Source organism: Peromyscus californicus, unplaced genomic scaffold (assembly GCF_007827085.1).
Source record: "Peromyscus californicus insignis strain IS unplaced genomic scaffold, ASM782708v3 Scaffold_7__1_contigs__length_154581171, whole genome shotgun sequence".
In the NCBI taxonomy this organism is placed as follows: domain Eukaryota; kingdom Metazoa; phylum Chordata; class Mammalia; order Rodentia; family Cricetidae; genus Peromyscus; species Peromyscus californicus.
This window is the reverse complement of record NW_026294595.1, coordinates 111,322,750-111,345,331: the sequence shown is the minus strand read 5'-3', so window position 1 is coordinate 111,345,331 and position 22,582 is coordinate 111,322,750. Positions and strand designations below refer to the sequence as shown.

Below are 22,582 nucleotides of genomic sequence, written 5' to 3'. Positions count from 1 at the left end.
GTATATATATATATATATATATATATATATATATATATATATATATATATATATATATATATATATCTCAAAAAGGAAGTGATAATAGCCTGATTGACTGCAACTGACAATTGCATTACGTGATCCTGGTTTAGCAGCTTTTGGCTTCATATTGGTTGGAGATTCTGCTGTTAGGATTGTTTGAGATTCAGTTGCTTAGTTATTAGAACATACTCCTAGGCCATGATTCATTTGCTCATCAAGGGTTTATAGTATTAATCATGATAAAGAAGCTATTTTGGTTGGGCCAGACTTTACCATCCAAATATGGAGCCAAGTTTAGGTCCAACTTAATTAACAAATCTCAAAGGCCAAGGGAAGTTCTCTGTGACAAAGCTCATTGCTTTGAGATAAAAAAAAAAGATGAATGGGGTAAGGTAAGTCAAGGTGTAGAAGGAGAGAAAACAGATTCTCAACTGAGAGCATCATTTATGCAGAAACTCAGTGGAAGATGGGGGCATGGTAAATAAAATAGAGGGTCGACAGATGGGTGTTTAAGGGAAGGAAGCTGGTGAAGTAAGTGGTGGCAGACCCCGTAGGACCCTGTGAGATGTATTCATTTGTGTTGTCTGACATTGGAAACTAATCATTTTCAGTGTTTGAATGAACTAGTAGTTAGACTTCCAAAACAACCACCTTCCCTCTTTGAAACAGAAACAGCTGGAAGCAGTGAATGGACTATAGGAAAGGAGAGAATGTAAAGGGGATACCTCATCAACTTTGTATGGAGAGATATGGTGAGGGCTAGAGGGTATGGATGCAGATAGCAGGGGGCAAATTCAAGAAATAAATTCAAGAAATTTAACAGAGATGAACTAGGACAAATGAGTACTGAGGGAAGAGAAATGGCATCCTAATGATTTGGAGTTTGTGTTTCACATTAGAATGATTGTTTGTTCCTTTAATGAACTAGCAAATAGTGAAGAACTAGACAGAAGGACAGGCAGTGAGTTTGCTGTGAGGATTGATGTTTGAAGCACCATTGTAAATCCACAACCTGATGTCATGAAAGCAGAAGGGGGACTATTGGAAGATAAAGATGATGGGGAGAGTGGTGGGGGTGTGAGTTTGAGCAAGGGTAGAGTTAGAGTGTCAAAATGAAACCCATTATATGCTAAAATTAATAAAACATTAAAATGTTAAAAGTGATGTCAAATGCCATATTTTGATGGGACTGAGATTAAAAGACAAGCCTAAGTATGATATAAAGATGGGAACCATTCCAAGTAGAGGTGTAATGAGCTTGCCTAGGTAGTATGTGCAGAGATAAAGGTTTAGAAGGTGGTTTTGAGAAATTATGGTACTTAATGTTCTGTCAAGATTTGCAGTGGGTAAATGTTCTTTTTATTTTCCAGCATCCACAGCTTTCTTTTTGGGAGTAAAATATGCCCCCCCTTTTTTTTCTTGCAAGTGCATCCCTCTTCAGATAGTAGTCTTGGTAGGACTACTCTATCCTATAGATATTGCATTGCAAAATCCGGCTAACAAGAATGTTGCATCCTCAGGCCATAGTGAGGTCTAGAGTCCCTAGTTTTTACTATGGGTAAGGACATTTTCACTCAGGATTCTGAAAGGGAGGACTGGGTCATTTTTTGTTTGTGGCTGAGAGCAGAGCTCACACAGAAGGAAGAACAGAGAGGGTATGGAAGCTGTGCTGTGAGCACTGTAGGGGATCCTGGGTGAGACATCATTTCCAATGGAGGTACTAAGGATTCAGACTTATTCAATCCTTCCTTGGAAACATTAGCTTTAACAGGTTCCATACTGAATTGTAAATACTAGTGCTTTTATGGAAGATAACCTAAAATGATACTTGGAAGTACCAATAAATCTATTATTACTAACATCAAGGAAGTGTCTAGGCAGAGGGAAGAATCAGAATAACTTGGAAATGAATCACTTCCCCAACTGGTTCTTCACATATTAGGATCTGGCTTTGCCTCTTCCCTGGTATAGTTTTGACTCATATTGTCCTCTATTCCTCGTCCTAGATTGACTCTGCTGTTCAGGATACCACCCTTCTATCCAATCCTTCTCTTCCAGGAGGGCCGAGTTGAGTCCTTATCCTACAGAACTCAGCTCATGAGACATTTCACTATCTTATAACCAGAGGCTTTTCTGTCCTGCCCAGTCCAGCAGTGTCTTTTAAAATAATCACTCAACAGCTTATATGAATTATAAACGTTTGGCCGATGACTCAGGCTTAATACTAGCTAGCTCTTACATTCAAATTAACCCTCATTTCTTTTCTATGCTTTGCCATGTGGTTTTTGGCTTGTTAGCTCATTTTCTGTATGTCTTGCTTCCTCAGAGGCTGGCTGGCATCTCTCCCAACTTGGCCCCTCATCTGAGTCTTCAGTTTGATTGTTCTGCCTAACCTTGTTCTGCCTGGCTATTGGTCAAGCAGCTTTTATAATTAACCAGTGAGAGGAATACATACAGCATAAAGATCATCCCACAGCACTATCTAACTTCCCTAGTTATGTCTTACATACTGTGAGTTCGCAGATTGTGTGAGGTAGCATCATGTAGCTGTATCAGAGAAGCCTGTGGTTATCTCTTGTCATGTCTGGAATCCTAAAATTTTGCAATGTTCTACTTAAAGCTGAAAACTATCCTGGAAGCCCCCTGCATTACCTTTTCTATATTGTCTAGAAGTGTGTAGATTGGCACTTTTAACAGGTTCCTAAACTGGACATGTTCCTATGGGAAGGTCCTGGGAATGTGGTCCCCTGGGTAGTGCTATTGAGGGATGGAACCTTTTAGAAATGGAGCCCATAGAGGTCATATGGGGTGCCTTTACAAGAGGATTATAGATTTCTTATGGACACCCTGGTTAGTTCTCATGAGATTATTATTATAAAAACCCAAGCCTGGCTCAAATCCAGTCTCTCATTGGCTTTCTGCCTGGCAATATGACCTCCATTTCCACATGTGTCTGCTATTAGTATCTTCCATGAGGCAAGGCAGTCAAGAATGTTTTTCACCATCAGCTTATGCCATGCTGTTTGGACTTTCAACATGCAAAACCATGAACCAAATAATCAATCCTCCTTTCTTTATGAAGTTAGCCTGACTCAGGTATTTCAGTACAGTACTGAAAAAAGTTTAATGTGTGTGATTAACTTCATGGTCAGTGAGTATAAAAAATGCTCCAATAAATACATGCTTGGGCTCACAGCTATCTTGTTAGTATGTAATTTAAGCATCGTGTGTCCCACCCCAATGACTAAAGATAGACTATGGAGGGCTGTGCCTAGAAATCTCATACTGCTTTATGATTGTTCATGCTCTGTCCAGCTGTATCAAATCTTTCATCTATATTAAATCTTACACAAATACACATTGCAGAGTATTTTAAGCATTATAATACTCACCAATTATTGGGGCAGTGGCCAAGACTGCTTTTGCATTCCATTGCCTCCTGACACACCAGTGTTTGAAACTTAGTAAATCAGTATCCCATGAAGGAAAGGGAAACCTCTGGGTGGTTCTGAAGGGAGAGTGGGTGTAAGGGTGTGGTTATGCAGAAGAGGTTAGTGAAGCAACCTGTATTGCCAAGTAGCCCAGATTCTAAGAACAGAGGTCACTGGTACTATCCCTAGGAGCTAGGACAGGGAAAGTGGATGGTGCTAATGGGGCCCAGGGGATGGACCATCTGGTAGAAGGGTGGCAGGACTGTTACATGGAAGCAGAGAAGTGAGACAGAGATAGACACAGCTACTGATTGGGATGACACAGCTACTGCCTGGGATGACACAGCTACTGCCTGGGATGCTACTGAAGACAAAGAGGGAAAGAGAACTATCCTGGTTTCTCCACACCTCCCTCTACGTTCTGCCTCACACAGGATCTCTACTCCCTGGATCCATCTGGCAACCAGATGATGCAGAAACCTGGGAAGTACAACCTGGATCGGTTACTCCTTGTGATGTACTGACTGCAGGACAGAGCAAGGAGCACGCTTAGGGACTCCATTACCAGCACTAAATAAGCATATGCTGAGTGGATGAATGAAGTCAAATGTGTGCAGAGTTAGGGTTGCTGGTTGACGCTACATTATGGCAACACTAGCCTTTAACAGCATGGAAGGTTTAGATCTGTAGTAGGGATGCATGTGTAAGGGATATAGAGGTCCCCACCCACCCGGTGTATTATCTAGGGATGTATGGTCTGCCTGCCTTCTCCTGTGGTGTCCGGTTGCTGATAAATACCCCTTCTGGCTGGTTGTTTCTTTAGCTATGCAGTATTGCTTTGGCTTATCCAGAATACTTTATGCATTGCTCGTTTTATTTGATATGTTGATTTCATTAATGCCTATGAGAAAAGTTGTATTTTTCACTTCCCATTTCTTAGGCAGGAGCATGATACTGAAGCCTCGGGAACAAAGATCATAATACCACCTCAGTTTTAGGGAAACAGAGGAGTATTTCAAATAATTGGGTTAGTCACTATAATCTAGGGAAATCAGCTTTGGGTATCAGTTCCTCTTCAAAGTCTTACCTACGAAGACAAAAGGGAAACATCACCATTAGTAATCCTGAATAAATACACAGGCATCACACACACACTAATGAATTACTCAGGGTAAAAGAAATCTCCATTGTTTCAAAGAGCCAACTCATGCACAGGACCCGGTCCCACCACCTGGATGCCTCCCAAACAGATCAAGCCAGTCAACTGTCTCACTTATCCAGAGGGCCTGATCCAGTTGGGGGCTCCTCAGCCATTGGTTCATAGTTCATGTGTCTCCATTCGTTTGGCTATTTGTCCCTGTGCTCTATCCAACCATGGTCTCAATAATTCTCACTCATACAAACCCTCCTCTTTCTCGCCAATTGGACTCCTGGAGTTCCACCTGGGGCCTGGCCATGGCTTTCTGCATCCAGTTCCCTCAGCCATTGGATGGGGTTTCTAGTACGACAATTAGGGCCATCCTATCACCAGAGTAGGTCAGTTCAGTTTGAAACCTGGGGCTTATACAGGGACACTTGGCTCAGCCTGGGAGGAAGGGACTGGACCTGCCTGGACTGAATCTACCAGGCTGAACTCAATTCTCAGGGGAGTCTTTGCGCTGGAGGAGATGGGAATGGGGGGTGGGTTGGGGGGAAGGCGGGGGGAAGAGAGGGGGGAGAACAAGGGAATCTGTGGCTGATATGTAAAATTAAATTAAATTATAAACTAAAAAGGTCGAATAAAAATACTTAAGATAAAAAAAAGAAATCTCCATTGGCTTCTAGAATGCAAACTGAATGTTTAGTTCTTCCTAGTTACCCGGACACTGCTTGAGGTAGTAATAATTAATGAAGGATCTGAGGATGTTATCATGAGATTTTTGTAAATATCCCTTATGATCCGTAGTTAAACAAACAGAAATCCACAAAATCACATAGTCCATGGAAATGGTTTTTTAAAAAATAACAATAAAGTCGAGTTGGCTCCTTGCTTGAAATTAGTGTGTCTGTGTAGAAGGTGTCTGAGCTTCACTTTTTCTCTTTTTACACCACCCTCCTTGAATACCAGATTGCAAGCTCAGTGGGTCTCTTGGGCATCATTTCTGGCTCCACATCCAATTTCTTAAATTGAAAATTCAATATAAGTTGCTAAACCTTACCGGGGCTAATTCATTTGCACGTATTAGATGTGATCTTACCCTAGAACATGGGGAAGAAATCATCTTTCTGCCTCTGATGTTTATAATTTTCAATGTCTAATAATCAAGTTATAAGAAACATAAACTACCAGTGGGATTTGTGAATTGCTTTCTCCTTCTAAGTAGCTGCCAAGTGAGTTTGCATTGCTGTTCTTGTTCATCCTTCAGTTTTATTCTTAAGGATGAATAAGACGAATTTGTGAAATCAAATTCAGTTGAAAGAGAAAGCATGGTATGCAAAATGACCTCAAAGAATTATGTCCTAGACCTTTGCCCTCAAACTTTGCATTCCAAAGCCTATCATTTGTAGCACAAGTTACTGGTACCCTGCCCAGGTTCCCTTTGTCAGCTGGCCCACCCTGTGCTCAGCTGATAAGAGTGGAGGTTCATAGCTGCCTCCCTTTCTGGAGGATTGCTCTTGTGTACTAGATCTCAAGTCTCACTTGGTTCCATGGTCCAGGGCTGACTGTGAGGCCGAACACTGTGGTTATGGGGGAGCATGTGGCATAGGATCATCTTTATCTCCTTGCAGACTGGAATCAGAGAGAAGTGGAAATGGGAAGATGTCAGGGCCAGAGGTAACATTCAGGGACACAGCTCAGCAACCACCTTCCAATGATCTCCCAATAATCTACTCAAATTTTGAATCTTCCAATGAACTAAACCATTTAGAGGTCTAATGGCCTAATTGTCTCATGAGAAGGTCTCAAAGACGTAAGCAGAGCTGTGCCCTAGTGACTCCTTTGGTCCTTCTTACCCAATAAAGGTGATGATCAAGACTGACTTTTACACCTTGCCTGCTAGGAGCCCCCTTGTCACCCAGCCAGGTGATGATTGTGAGGTTTCTCTCCTGACCAGGAGCTAGCACGTGTCTGATGCCAGAGGTAACAGCTGAGCCTCTCTACCTCTGGTTAAGAAAACCTGTGTTGGTACAATCCACCTTCCACAGTGTCACATGTGACAGACTGGAGCTAATTCCTTCTTGATCTCATGTCCTTAATATTTTCTCCTTGCTTCACCAGAGAATGTTTCTCTCCACAATTTACTTATTCTAGAGATGCTGTCCCAGCCTCTGTTTCCATGGACCATTTTAATCTACACAACTATTTAGATACTGGAGGAAATTAACTTCTGAAGACAAAATAAAATGTAAGCCCTTGGGCCACTATCCACTGAAGCTGCCACTACTAGAATTAGTACTGAAGTCTCATAGCAAGTATTACTTGAGTATCTCTGATTATTAGAAAGTAAAATAGATAAAAATATGTACATGTTTAAGTCACTGAAACTAAAATTTGAAAGTTTTCAATTCACTAGTGCTGAGTATGTGTCAGCAAACATTCACTGCTGGGCTTTCCAGACTGGTCCTCTTCCCTCTGCCTGTTTTGGTTTTCCTTTCTGCCTGATGGGCACAGTCAACCACAACTGAGTACCAATTGTAGGAGGGCACAGGACTAGTTGTCCTGAAGGCATTAACACATCTGGCTGGTTCGTGAAAGGCTGTCTAAGGCCGCATAACTATTATCTCTCCCTTACAAATGATGAAACAGAGACTAAGTGACTACTGGTACTTGGCCATTAGACATACAGTTAGTAAATGACAGTAAAGATTCAAATCCTAGTCTGTGGATAAAACTCATGCTTTTAACCCATGTCTCCATGGTGTAAAATCAAATAAGTACCTTGTACTGTGCTATGCACCAATTTCCAGCTCCTACACACTTTCTAGATGATAGTTATCAGGACCTTAGTGGAATTACCCCTGGACATGGAACAACATTTCTTTACCCCTCAGCCTGTAGCTGTTTACGGCTGATTCAGGAATCCAGATGCCCAGATGTTTTGTTTGATGTTCTAACCACCCCGGAAAAGCACACCCCTGCTTGAGCTCCTTCACTTGCCTATCCTGTGTTGCCCTGTCTTGGGGTTACTCCCTTCTCAGATCACTTGCTCTTCAGTTCTTGACTCAAGAGTCCCTGCCTAGGAAAGGCTTTAGACACTTGGATATTATAGACTTCTGCACCAACCTTTTATCTTTTAAAATAATAAATGTGTTTATTACAAAGCTATTAACATTTTCATTGTTAAAAGAAAATGTAAGTCAAAATAAAATAGAAGTTAAAACACAATTTATACCCCAAGCCACATAAACTAGAAAATTTCTATTTGCATATTGCATAACTACAAGTCTGAGATGTTGTATAATCTGTGCAGTTATCTTTTAATGTAACATTGACAGACTTTATGCCAGTAAATCTTCCTCTGTGGAATAACTGTTTTGCTCACATGGACTTTTCTACTCTGGTTTTGGAAGGTAAGAGACAGCTCCCAGCTCCCTATCCTGCTGTTACTGACTATGAACCATTCAGTGTAACGCCAGTGTTTTCTCAGGGTACTGGCAGAATTCTGACTTTGCTCTGTTTGGTCTTAGTGTTAAACTGCACTTGAATATCCTTTGAATACAGCTCCTTTTCAAATGCACCAAGCCACTAGAATGAAAATGAACATTTCATATGTAGGGAAAAAGTGCTTATAGGACCAGTTTATGTTTACAAATGGCTAAGTTTCTCCATATTACTGAGATGAAGATTCAATACCATGTATTCATTTCTCTTGTTCCTGAATGCAAAAGCATTTCCCTGCACATTCCAGAAACAGAGAACCCTGTAGCTACATCAGGAGACACCATTGATATTAGGAGTTGGCATTTAATGGTTTCCTATGGCCGATTAAGGGACAATTTGAGAATCAACAAAGCAAATGATGTTAGTAAAGGTTGATATAGAGAGGGAAGCTTCTTCTGCTCTGTTAGGTTTAGCACCTGAAGCTTTTGAGTAAGACTAAAGAAAGGCAGATTAGTAGTGGAAAATGAAATTTATTTATGTGTCCATATACTTATTGTCCCACAATGGTAAATGGCTCAAAGTAGCATTAGAATTTAAGACTTTTAAAGTTAAAATATTTAGTTGTTTTTATTCCTGTATATATGATTATTTCACCTGCATGAATTTAAGGACACCATGTGTGCAATGCCTTTGCAGCCCAGAAGGAGGCAGTGGATCCCCAGGAACAGGCGTTATGGACAGCTGTGAGCCACATGACAAGAATGCAAGAATGCTGGAGATGGAACCCAAGATCTCTGCAAGAGCAAGCTCTTTAAATCAGAGCCATTTCTTCAGTCCAAGAACTTGAGATTTATTAACACATCTACATCATACTATACTTCACAAATGTGTACATTTAAGATCATGTAAACTGCAATGTTTAAAAGCAAACGTAATAGGTAAAGGGGAGGAGAAGGGGGCACTTGGGAGATACAAAACCAACTTGTTTGGAAAATTGAGATTTCAAGAGACAGACATGAGATAGGAAGTGCATGGTAGTGTTTATCTACACAGGTGCAAGTGGTTGCTTCATTGACTTTGGGGCCATAAACCTCCCTGGAAAGGGGATCTGGAATAAGTTTGCTTGTGCTTTACCTGCTGTATTAGCTCAGGATAGAAGAAGAATTTATGGCAGATAAATAACCAATTTGAGTTTGGAGTTGTCTCCACAGTTACATCCTATCAAGTAAGAAATGAATGCCTGAGTACTGGTTAAATTACCAAAATTAAGAGAAGAGAATATCTTGGCCAGCAGAGGAAAGGCATTTAAGGAATAGAAACATGACAACATCAAAATATTATCTTATTGTTATTGTCAGTGTAAATTCCAGAAGGAATCATCCATAGATAGTAATATTAGTGGGTAAAACTGATGGGAATGAAAACAAATTTACATACTTTCAAAAACACTCCCCAGGACATCTCGAAGTGCATAGAGAAGAAACTAAAGGACCTCCACTTTAGAGGACACGTGATGATGTGTGATATAAACTTCCCAAACTCTAACTTCTGGTTAAAGAGTTACTGAAGAGTGCCATGTCACATTCTTGGAATTGTGCATCAAACATAGTGCTTGAATCTGTTCTCAGGGAAGTAGTGTAACAAAAATTGAGGGACATTTGCAAAACAACTGCCCTGTATTCTTAAGTAGCAATATTATTAAAACAGTAAAAACAAAGGAGGGCTGTTCTAAGGGAAAAGGAACTAAAGACACACAGTAACTGGATGCATTTTCTGGCTGGATTTTCCTTTGCTGTAAAGTTTATTACTTTGAGTAATAGCAAAACCTGAAGAAGTTCTCTAGATAGTTCCTTTATGCATTGGCTTCCTGATGTTGACAATGAAAACATCATAACATTGCTCTGTCAGCAGTACCCATTTGGGCAGCTGAAATAAGGTTGTATAAAGGAATTTCTGTACATTTTAAGTAGCCTTAAAAATGGATTTAGGGGTAGAGATAGAAGTGAGGTTTTCCTGAGGAAGAAAGAAACTCCTCCTGTGAATTTCATGGAATGTTCCTGACACATCTCATGGCTGTATCATATAATATTTAGAAACTTGTCCAAACAGCACTCACTCTTTCATAAACCACTTCCTTACAACTCTCCCATTCATTCATCCATCCATCCATCCATCCATCCATCTATCCATCCCATCGCATCCATCATCTATATGTATCATGTTTGAACAGGAAATGCATCCCACTCACCCCCAGGCTCATGTGTTTAACATTTAGTCCCTAGCTAGTAGCACTGTTTGGCGGACATTATAGACACTTTACAAATGTGGCCTAACTTGAAGAAATAGTTTTTTGGGGGTCAGTTTTTGAAGTAGCTTCCTGCTTCCTGACAATCCTCACTGTACTGCCTGCTCCCACCCCCAGAAGCCGAGCCCCACCAGCTTCCATAATAGACTATTCCCTTTCAAACCGTGAGCCAAATAAATCTGTCCTTGCTTAAACTGTTCTGACAGGTATTTTGGTCTTAGTGAGGAAAAGTAGATAATATCCATCCACCATCCACTCATCCATCCATCCATCCATCCATCCACCCACCCACTATCTATTCTACTGTTCTATATTTCTGTCAGAACCTTGACATGTCTTCTTTCTAAACAACAGTCAAGCCTTAAATTTAAATCCCACAGGACACATTCATGGGCACTATTTTTATGATAGGCCCTTTTATCCATATTTTTATTAGTTCTTGATTCTAGATTTCTTAAATATATCTTTATTCTTTGATTCACTCTCTCCAAACATATTACTGGAATATGGTATCTTTAGTCATTCTCAAATAGTTTTCTGGTATATAAACATTTTGCTCAAATTATTAGCTATTTTATGAAGACCATCTGGATGGTTCCTTAGTTGCAATTTCTCTAAACTAGAGAAATGTTTATTTTATAGTAGGCAGAAGATAAGGAATTTATCTTCAAAGTGTTCACTAGTGGCTTTAGAATCATAGCTCAGAGTATTCCCATGGCTTTTAGTTTTAATTTGGATCTTTATAGAAGCTACCTAGAAACAGAGTTAGGTGTATTTGGGAGACATTTATATATATATAATATATTGACCTTATGACCTTAACTCTATTACAGAGCTCTATGGTCCAGTGAGAACATGCACTTAGTCATCCAACCAGAAGGTGAGGGAGTCCAATCTTCTTTAGTTTGGGAGAGAGTTGAGAGTTGCTTCTAGAGGTTGTAACTGCTATTCAAGATTGAGTTTTCTGGCATCTGAAAGTCAGATGCAAGAGCTCTACAATATTGAAGTAGAGGGAAAGAGTGGCATGAATACTGTCAAAACTTTACCTAGTTCAAGGTATCTGTGGTGCTTTAACAATGGTAACTGAGGAACAAACTCCCATTTCAGGGGCTATATATCATCTCTCTTTCCTCATGTTAAGTTGTGTTTCTATCAGTTTCTACTAGGTTTATTTTATTATTTTTTTGTAGTGTTGGAAACCAACACATGGCCATGTATATCCTAGGTGAGTGATCTACCACTGAGCTATCCTCTCAGCACTTGTTTTTTTGAGATAGGGTCTTGTTATATAGCCCAGAATGGCCTCCAGTTTGCAGTCCTCTGCCTTCATAGCGCTGGGATTATAGGCATATGCTATTTATACCCATTTTTTAAAAGTTATTTTTGTGTCCTTTCAAAATCATTATTGTTTGTTTGTTTTGTTTTTGTTTTTAATGTGGTTGTGGGATTGATCCCAGGGCCTTACATGTGCACTAGAATTATTTTTAATAAACATAATGGAGCATATCTGGCAAAATTTTGACACTATTTATAACTTCAATGTGGCCTACTGCACTGTCAATGAAGGTTAGGCATTTATATGGATAACCTGCCATTCATTGCAATATGAAAGAGAGCTGTATGTTACAACTCTGGATATTTATAGCTATTTCAGCAAAAACTGATCTTTAATAACATATTCTTAATGGGTGGATTGCTTTGGCTTTGCTGGATATACGTACTTTCTCCAAACTTTGGACTCTGGGCCACAAAGCATGAACCCCAGGAGGCAACTGCTATGACTTAGAGCTTGAGGGATGCCTCCAATGCTTGAGCTTTCTCCGTGATGTTCTTTTGGAAAGGCATCATGAAGTCTTCAAAGTCCACCTCGTATGTGAACCTCTCCCTTCGCAGTTCCCTCTTCCTGATCAGCTCTGCCGTTGTGGCTTCAGGGCTCCAAATCTTAAATAAACAGCCCAAACCAAGGCAGTTGTTATCATGATGTCCAGTGATTTTCACTCACACATATTTTTAATTAAGCACATGCTAGGTGGGCACTCTATCTAGCCTAGGAAGACTTCCTATAGTTTCAACCTGGAACTATCAGATACACATCTAAAGAACATTTTACTGTTTTACTCTGTCTTATGACCTTAGTGGCTATGTGAACATCACTATTTCTGGTGAGGACCACCTAGGAAGAGAGATCAGAAATGCTCTTCAGGTCCTTCTTTAGTTACTTCTGTGCCAACTGATGCTTAGTTCCATGATATCAAAAAAAAAGTCAAAGAAACTGAAAAGTCCTTTATGTCTAATGTAGAAGTCAAATTATTTTCATAGCAGAAGGCAGAACGTGCTACTTAATCAGCATGGCTGTATGGGTACTGGAAAGATAATTCTTTTCCCCAAAGATGTCTCTACCTATATAAGGGCAGGTATTTTTAGGAGACTAATGAGTTTGTTCAGCCTTCGTAGTATGAAATTTCCAAGTAAGTACTGGTAAGGAGTAGGGTCTGAAAAGCTACAACACCAAGTGCCTATAGAATATGATGACTGAATGGCTATAAGGAATGCCATTGACTAAAGAAGACTGCAGTCTTTTAAGGAAAATGTACATATTAGTATGGAAATAATAACAAATAGAGCCACATATTGGGAATTAACAGTTGGTAATTAACAGTTGAGATGAATGTGGCAGAACCTGGCCAAGGAACCTCCACAACCGTACTGTAGAAAAAGAATGTGGGCATTTGTTCAGATGATCTATAGAGTCAGCATGTGAAAAATGACATTATGAACTCTGCTATGTTATAGAAGTGTTCACAAAAACACTTACCCTATGTGGGACAAATGTGATATCAATCTTCTTAGTGTAACCACTGGTAATCAGTGAATTGAGGTAAACCACATTTTCCTTGTGTACTTTCTTTTCCTCTGTTATTGTTGGTATAGCATAAATTGATGATAGTGTTTCCTGGAAAAAAGTGGTTTTTTTTAAAGTACAAATTGCTAAAATCAACATTCATTAATATCCTTTTATGTCTACACTTTACTTTGAAGTTAGGAAAGAAAGAAAATGTTAATTTGAGATAAGATAAAATGTCATTAATACTATAACTATGAATGTGGAGAGATGATTCGCTTGTAGTGCTAGTCTTCACTTAATTAATTTTAACAGGGACAAATAACATGAGTTTTCAAGATATATATCCCTGATCTATGGCTATTCATAGGATGGACTCCTACTAAAATGATAATGGTGCATATGGTAGGAGTTGCAGTTGGTGGAGACCATGTCACTATGATTAGCCCATGACTAGAACTCTGTCCCCTCTGCCAAGGTTCCTTTACCCAGATCATTTCCTACTTTCTATATTCCCCAGCCTTTCCATGTAATGACATTAGGGCTTTTATTTCTTGACTTTCATTGACTTTTCTCTCCCTTACAAGGAATTCAGTGAACCATCTGCTCCCCCAAAGAACCTTCCAGCTTGGAAATGCACTTAGGACATCCTTACTAACAGCAATGTCTTCATTGTCCTCTCCTCCTATGTTTGGTCATCCCACCATATCTGTAGACGTTGGAACCATGTAGATACAAATGCAGTATCAGTTTTCTTTTCAATATTCTAATCATTTGACTGAATCATTTGTATGTTGTATGGATTCTGTTTACAATGAACACTTTGTAGAGTCTTCAGTAATAATTTCTTGCTAGATATATCTTTATAATTATTACCTAAGTTGTATATAGCATGCTATTTTCCTTTGTTGTTATACAACAGCATAACAGAGTGCCACTGCCACCCCAAGAGTTTAAGGACTTCCCATTAATATTTGATAGTCAGTCTCTTTTTGTTTTACCTCTTCTTTCTTAATGTCCATGCCTTCAGTCTTCAGTTTAGGAAGCTTGCCTTTCATTTTTTGATTATCTAATGGTTTAGGCAGGTTATCTGTCTTTTCTTTTATCATATCAATTATTCTATAATCAGCATATGCCTTTGCAACATCCATGGCAGCATGTCCTGTTTCACACATAAACATAAATTGAAAGTTACAATAAACCAATTTAATGATAAACCATGTAGAAAAGAAAATCAGCATGTTAGCATACAGCAGTGTGAATTCACAAAGCATAATAGATATTCTCCAGAGAGGATCTCACTATAAAATCCCAGTAATATCAAGAGCCATTTACTAGCACAATTTCTTTCTTAAATCTTTTAACAACATATTTTAAAATGTGAGTGAGAAATGTTAAATTACATTTTGAATATTAAAGTTTGCTGTCCCTTCCATCTCCAAAAAAACATTTTTTGTGATAGCATTTTTCTTTTAATCATCTTTTTCAAGGAGGTAAATTCCAAATATTCTGGGAAGCTGGTACTCAAAAGTACTCTAGACAGGTATTATTTTACCTTTAACATCACCAGGCAAGGCTGGTACAATACTACCTGTGATCCAAGATAACTTGAAGTATGCTGTCTGACAGAACCCAAGGCAATTCCAATTAAGAAAAAGGCACCTCCAAACAGCTTTAGACCACGTGTGTCCTAGAGCTAGGAAGGCCTGCCTCAAGTCAGGGATTTGTCCAATTTTAAGAGACTATCAATGTTTACACTCTCTAGCTGGCCAGGTTTTATGAAACAAAGGCTTTAGCAGTGACCTGTAAAATGGTCTGTGTTAAAAACTAACATGACAACAGCCAACATTAAAGCAAATGGAGAGAAACTCAAAGTGATTCCACTAAAATCAGGAACAAGAAAAGGCTGTCCGCTCTCCCCATATTTATTCAATATAGTACTTGAAGTTCTAGCTAGAGCAATAAGACAACAAAAGGACATCAAGGGGATACAAATTGGAAAGGAAGAAGTCAAACTTTCACTATTTGCAGATGACATGATAGTACACATAAGTGACCTGGAAAATTCGACCAAGGAACTCTTACAGCTGATAAACACCTTTGGTAATGTGGCAGGATACAAGATTAACTAAAAAAAATCAGTAGCCCACCTATATACAAGTGACAAACGGGCTGAGAAAGAAATCAGAGAAACATTACCCTTTACAATAGCCACAAATGATATAAAATACCTTGGGGTAACTCTAACAAAGCAAGCAAAGGACCTGTATGACAAGAACTTTAAGTCCCTGAAGAAATTGAAGAAGATGTCAGAAAATGGTAAAATCTCCCATGCTCATGGAGAGGTAGGATTAATACATTAAAACTGGCAATCTTACCAAAAGCAATCTACAGATTCAATGCAATCCCCATCAAAATCCCAACACAATTCTTCACAGACCTGGAAAGAATACTTAACTTTATACGGAAAAACAAAAAACCTAGGATAACTAAAAGAATCCTGTATAATAAAGCAACCTCTGAAGGCATCATGATCCCTGACCTCAAGCTCTACTATAGAGCTATAGTAATAAAAACAGCTTGGTACTGGCATAAAAACCAACACATGGACCAATGGGAATTGAACTGAAGACCCTGACATTGATCCACACACCTATGAACATATGATTTTTGACAAAGAAGCCAAAACTGTACCATGGATAAAAGAAAGCATCTTCAACAAATGGTGCTGGCATAACTGGATGTTAACACACAGAAGATCGCAAATAGATTCATATCTGTTGCCATGCACAAAACTCAAGTCCAAGTGGATCAAAGACCTCAACATAAATCCAGTTGCACTGAACTTGATAGAAGGGAAAGTAGGAAGTAGTCGTGAATGCATTGGCACAGGAGACCACTTCCTAAATATAACACCAGTAGCATAGGCACTGAGAGCAACAATTAATAAATGGGACCTCTTGAAACTGAGAAGCTTTTGTAGGGCAAAGGACATGGTCAAAAGACAAAAACAACAGCATACAGAATGGGAAAAGATCTTCACTAACCCCACATTTGACAGAGGGCTGATATCCAGAATATATTAAGAACTTAAGAAACTAGACATCAAAATACCTAACAGTCCAATTAAAAAATGGGCTATAGAGCTAAACAGAGAATTCTCAACAGAAGAAGCTCAAATGGCTGAAAGACATTTAAGAAATTGCTCAACATTCTTAGTCATCAGGGAAATGCAAATCAAAATGACTCTGAAATACCATCTTACACCCGTCAGAATGGCTAAGATCAAAAACACTGAAGACAGCTTATGTTGGAGAGGATGTGGAACAAGGGGAACACTCCTACACTGTTGGTGGGAATGCAAACTGGTAAGTCACTTTGGAAATCAGTCTGGCGTTTTCTCAGAAAATTGGGAATCAATCTCCCTCAAGACCCAGCTATACCACTCTTGGGCATATACCCAAGGAATGCTCAATCATACCACAGGGACACATGCTCAATTATGCTCATAGCAGAATTATTTGTAATAGCCAGAACCTGAAACAACCAAGATGCCCTTCAACTGAAGAATGGATAAAGAAAATGTGGTACATATACACAATGGAATACTACTCAGCAGAGAAAAACAATGACACCATGAGGTTTGCAGGCAAATGGATGGAACTAGAAAATATCATACTGAGTGAGATAACCCAGACTCAGAAAGACAAACACGGTATCTACTCACTCATAAGTGGATACTAGATGTAAAGTAAAGGATAACCAGACTGCAACTCACAGCTCCAGGGAGGCTAGCTAGTAAAGAGGACCCTAGGAAAGACACAAGGATTGCCCAGCAATGGAGAAATGGATGAAATCTACATGAGCAAACTAGGGGTGAGGAGGGAGGTAATGGAGGGCAAGGGTCAGGGGAAAGAGAACTTAGAGGAGTGGGAGGTCCTAGCTGGATCAGGAACAGAATGGGAGAACAAGGAAATAGATACCGCAATAAATGAAGACACCATGGGAATAGGAAGAATCAGAGTGCTAGAGAGGTCCCCAGGAATCCACAAAGATGACTCCACTATAGACTACTGGCAATGGTTGAGAGGGTGCCCGAGCTGACCTACTCTGGTGATCAGATGGCTGAACACCCTAACTGTCATGATAGAACCCTCATCCAGTAACTGAAGGAAGCAGATGCAGAGATCCATGGCCAAACCCCAGGTGGAGTTCCAGGAGCCCAATCGATGAGACAGAGGAGGGATCATATGAGCAAGAGATATCGAGACTATGATTGGAAAAAGTACAGAGACAACTAGCCAAACTAGTGGAAACACATGAACTACGAACCAATAGCTGAGGAGCCCCCATGGAACTGGACTAGGCCCTCTGGATAAGTGAAACAGTTGTTTATTTTGAACTGTTTAGGGGGCCCCCAGGCAGTGAGACTGGGACCTGTCCTTAGTGCATGAGCTGGCTTTTTGGAACCTAGTGCCTATGCTGAGACACTTTGCTCAGCCTTAGTGCAGGGAGGAGGGGATTGAACCTGCCTCAACTGAATGTACCAGGTTCTGCTAACTCCCCAGGGGAGACCTTGCCTTAGAGGAGGTGGGAATGGGGGGTGTGTTGTGGGGGGGAAGGCTGGGAGGTGGGAGGAGGGAGGACAGGGAAATCTGTGGTTGATATGTAAAACGAAGAGAAACAGTCTTCCCCAGGCTATCCAATACCAAATGGTCAGCCCTGAAGGCATACATACAAGTAACATTAAAAACACTGAGCAAGTTGTATTTATTTGTTTAGGAATGTGCTTGTGTTTAATGACAATTAAAGAAAAAGAGGTCATGAATTTGGTCATGAATTTGAAAGAGAAGAAGGTGAAGGGAGTAGATGAGAGAGTTTAGAGGTAGGCAAAGGCAGGAAAAATTACTTTTTAAAAATTATCATAATTTCAAAGAAGTTTAAAAACAAAACTATAAGGAGCCTCAAATATTCTAAATTTGTTTTACTTAGTTTTGCCATCAGAGATAATCTTTTAAATGCACTGGAAATGAAAATAATGGTATTCTAAGTTTAGTTTGTGTATATACAAATGCAATAATTTTATATTATATATGTTTAAACACATGGATTATCAATATATTTCTTTATTTTTAGTCAATATGCATTGTAACTAAAGTATCCTTTAGTAACCATCCAATTAAAGCATACACCAAAGATTAGAAAAAAAAGTATTTACTGCAATGTAATCAAAAAATTTTCTGTCATTTGAACTTAATGAGTAAAAAGAACTTTGGGTTTATAGTTCTTAGTTCCTTCCATTTTATTAACCAGCTTTTTTTTTGTAACTTTACTTTAAAAAAATATCAGAGCCAGGCGGGTAGTGGTGCATGCCTTTAATCCCAGTACTCGGGAGGCAGAGCCAGGTGGATCTCTGTGAGGTCGAGGCCAGCCTGGGCTACAGAGTGAGTTCCAGGAAAGTTGGGGAAAAAAAAATCAGTCCACATAGACTGCAAACGTAAGGAGCTTAGCCTTTAAACCAGTGATTTGAAGAGTGATAGGTTTCAGACATGCTTCCCTAACATTTAACAAAGGCTGTGTTTCTACAAGAACAAAATCAACAGGATTTGGAATTTAAAATCAATTCCCCATCTTTCCCCAGACATCAATAATACAAATTCATACCTTTTCTATTTTCAAGCTGGAATTTGGCGCCAATATCAAGTAGGTATTTTACTGTGTCCAGTCTACAGCTCTCAATGGCTCTACTTAAAGGAGTGGAGTTGTTGATTGACATTGCATCTATTACAGCCCCAGATTTAACAAGAAGTTCAACAATGTCTTGCTGGCCAGCATGGCATGCGAAATGAAGTGGAGTCCACAGAAAATTATCTGTTGCATTAACATTCGCCCTGTATAATAATAAGACAGATACACTAATTAAGAATTTCGGCTATCCCAAACATTGGAACCTAAAAAGTCAAAGTAAAGAATGTTATTAAGCTATCAATTGGAAGAAGTCTGAGGAAAGAAAACAACTGTGCAAATTTTGTTTTCATATGCTCCCAAATGCTTTGGTTTTACATCATTTGGTAGCCTTAACTTCTTTTGTTTATATATATGTTTGGCTTAAAAAGTTACTTAGGTGCTGGTTTTTGCAAAGGTTAAAATCAAGGAAAATTCTAAATCTATTTCAGTGAAAATAAAGTTGGAGCAAAAAGATAAAATTTACATTAGTTCACTTTGTGTCTACTTTCTCTACATGTTCTGAAGTTTAAATGAATGTTCATTATTTTAAAATCTAAGCACTATGATGTATTATTTAAAATTTTCACCCTCATTAGAACTTCACTCCCCAAAGTTATTTAGTTACTCGGTCGTGTGATAATATGCAAATGAGTATCTTTGACATGAAACACTATGATAGCATTAAATGTCTTCTCCTGGATTTGCAATAATTGTGCTGATAAGAGAATGCTCTTATCATATTTTAACTCATTGAATCATCAGTGAGTTCAGAGCTCGTCCTTTTAGAGCTGGTTGCATAGTTGGGGAAATGGAGGCATACAAGTGTTCAGAAACTTGCTTCCAGTTACACAACTGAGGCAGAAGCACCAATTAAACCCAGAAATGGTTTTTCGTTTAAAGAGATAAATGAAAAGAACACGAGATAAAGATCTTTATAAATGAAGCAAGGCGGTCGTTCCTGTCTGCAGATGGTGGGAAATGGAGAGGTAAGGATATCCTCTGTCACTGTCCTGATGTCTTTTATCATTGTGCCAGTTGTTTTACTTGTATATGCTTTCCATAAAAGAAGAGGAAGATTAAAATATGACCCCACACCATCTCATCTTAGGTATGGCCCTAAGGCTGAGTTGTCCCATCCCTAGCAAGAAGCAAACGATGTCAACTAGGAGACATTTCCAACCCAGAATGAAAAGTTTGCTTTTCTCTGTGGTCTTCTTGGTGGGCTACTACTGTCTTTGTGCATCCACGATCCCATGTGACCCACCCCCTTGCCTGCATCCTCAATTTTGGCTATCCACTGCAGTGGGTGGGGGAAATATCAAAACCCCAAACCTTAAAGCATACCCCTTTTCAAGAAGAAACTTGACCACATCCATGTTGCCACTGGCACACGCTGTCATGAGTGGGGTCTTGTAAGAAGTATCCTTCATATCCACAGGTATTCCTGCCTCGAAGGCCTTTTTCAGAGAGGCAAGATCTCCTGCCTTGGTGATAAAATTAATATTTGTGAAGGCCCTCCCCGGATCATCAATGTACCACTCCGAATCGTCCTGGATGGGGTGTTCAGGGGGGTGGTCCCGGTTAAACCTGCTGCAGTCGGTGACATTCTGGTAGGTCTCGATCATGTAGTAGGGCGGGCCCCCGTCTGGCCGTCGCGGAAAGGCGATCTCCGGGATGGTGCATATCGGGAGAGGTAGAACAAACTTGCCTTTCTTTGGCTTTTTGCCCAAACCCTTTCTCTTTTTCTTAGGCCCGAAAGATCCCAAGACGTAAGACTTGCCTAAGTATTTGGTTCCCTTAAAGAACTCGTTAATGTTGACCCCGCTGTCCCGGCTTTTTTCATGCATTTGAGCAACGGTAAACAGCTGCTCAGAGGTGGCAAACTCTTGCCTCTCCTCCAGGGTCACCACGAAGTCGTCTTTGCTGACTACACCATCGCCCCTGTCCACGAAGGCAAAGGATTCCCGAAGGAAAGCCTCATGCTCCACGGACCAGTCGTGCAGCCTGAGGGCCCAGAGTGGGTTAGGATTTTTAGCTCCAGGCTTAGCGAGTTTAGCCGCAGTCCGCTCTGCTCGACGTATTTCCTTGCCTGCGGCTTTGAAGCCTCCGTCTTTCGCCACAGCTCGGGGTGTTTTATGTTCCAAATTTTTCCATTTCAGGTCACATCCTAAAAAAGAAGCATCACTGTTAAGAACGTGCCAAAGTTACCTTCTTGGCCCCACAAAACCACACTCCCAACTATTTTCTTGAGTTCGTGTAGTCAGAGGTTTGCCCTTAAAACTGATATATAAAGAACATATTTAGCCATTGTAATTACCAAAAGAAACAGCAATTTATTTTCCTGAGAGTGAACTTGAGTGAATTCTGAGAGACAAGTTTACAGTATGTATCTGCTCGTCTGTATCCCTGTAGATAGTAACTTAGATAAAATGTAGATGTTTGAAACAGATATCAAATGGGGTATTTGCTGGGGAGATGATGCTAATAACAAAGGGAGGTTGCCCTGGAATTCAATAAAAAGATTCTGGATCCACACAGCTTGCATAGGACTCCATCAATTCAGACTACAGCAGATGCCTTCTTCTTTTTTTAATACAAAATATTTTACAAGCTCAAACAATATTTCACATTTTCTCCATTAAGTGAAGGTAATTTATTCTAATTTACTGTTTTGTGGTAAATCATGTGAACAACCTTAACAGATGAAGAACTAATTTGTTTAATCAAAGTTGAGTATTCCAGACTTGTGTTTGTATACAAGATAAATATTAAAATTCATTATTTACCTTGCTTAAAATAATAAGATAAAAAATTAAGAAGTCTGAACATGTCTAACTATGTCAGGGAACTGCTTAATGCTACCAAGAAGTCTGTAATATGTCTTGAGATATTAAAAACCCATTATATAAATAAGTCAATCCATGAAGACGCTCTTTCTGGTTTTTTAATCTAGAGGCAGGCTAGGCAGCTGTTTTGCCAACATGACATAATAAAAGCATACAGATGGCTGTATGGGAATGAGACTCTTTATTTCTTAGCAAAAAGAGATGCCAAATATGCTAGCCTTGTCAGACCTCAGGGTTCAAGGCAGTCTTCTTCTCTTATGAGTTGGGGAGAAGAGAGAAGGTACCTAGAAATCTAAGCAACCTTCTCCCCCCAAAACAGGAAAGGAAAAAAGAATAATATCCGCAATGGTTTTCAGTTAATTCTTTACTAGAATTGTTAAAAATGTGTATTTATACTAAAGCTAACAAACTTAATAGTAATAAAAATCCTTGGAGGGGTAAGTGACAATGGTAGCTTTGAAAGTTTTACAGTGGTCAGTTTTGAGAACAGTCGTTTACTGGGAAAGTGGCCAGGACAGTCCCAGGGAGAATTCTGTAGCATGGTAGTGCTGTAGACATGCTGCTGTTTTTGCTTGACTATTTTGCTTTGTCTGGGATTCTAAACTCACAATACTTCTCAAGCTAGTTCCTTCAGGTTTCCCCTGGAACTGAGGGTTTGGAGATTTTAAACCCACCTTAGCTTGCCCTCCTAGTTAGAAAACCTTTTGGTGGTTAAAAGACAGGTGTGATCTTGTTTGATGATACTTCCAAACACTCTACAGATCTCAGAGCATTTTCAAAAATTTGTTTTAGGAATGCATCTTAGGATTCATCCAGGAAGATGGA

General features: G+C 39.5%; 1 protein-coding gene and 1 long non-coding RNA gene across 5 annotated transcripts in view; one reads left to right on the top strand and one right to left on the bottom strand.

The window, feature by feature from the left end:
- Positions 1–9,247, top strand: part of LOC128100719 (uncharacterized) — a 119,398-nt gene extending 110,151 nt beyond the window's left edge. Inside the window, exon 5 of the long non-coding RNA XR_008214897.1 lies at positions 8,734–9,247. This is a non-coding gene — a long non-coding RNA (uncharacterized LOC128100719). The remainder of the gene's footprint in view (positions 1–8,733) is intronic.
- The window catches only part of Ankef1 (ankyrin repeat and EF-hand domain containing 1), a 42,596-nt gene that overhangs the window by 5,635 nt on the left and 14,379 nt on the right, over positions 1–22,582 (bottom strand). For 3 of the 4 annotated variants that reach the window (XM_052723279.1, XM_052723281.1, XM_052723282.1), the window contains 5 exons: positions 20,256–21,078; positions 18,849–19,075; positions 14,186–14,346; positions 13,158–13,295; positions 9,367–12,283 (listed from right to left, as the gene is read on the bottom strand). In XM_052723279.1, the coding sequence (XP_052579239.1) occupies positions 12,125–12,283; positions 13,158–13,295; positions 14,186–14,346; positions 18,849–19,075; positions 20,256–21,078 (1,508 nt within the window). In that variant the 3' untranslated portion in view covers positions 9,367–12,124. Of the gene's footprint in view, positions 1–3,416; positions 4,543–9,366; positions 12,284–13,157; positions 13,296–14,185; positions 14,347–18,848; positions 19,076–20,255; positions 21,079–22,582 lie in introns of those variants that run through there. The other variant, XR_008214895.1, reaches the window with a different exon arrangement.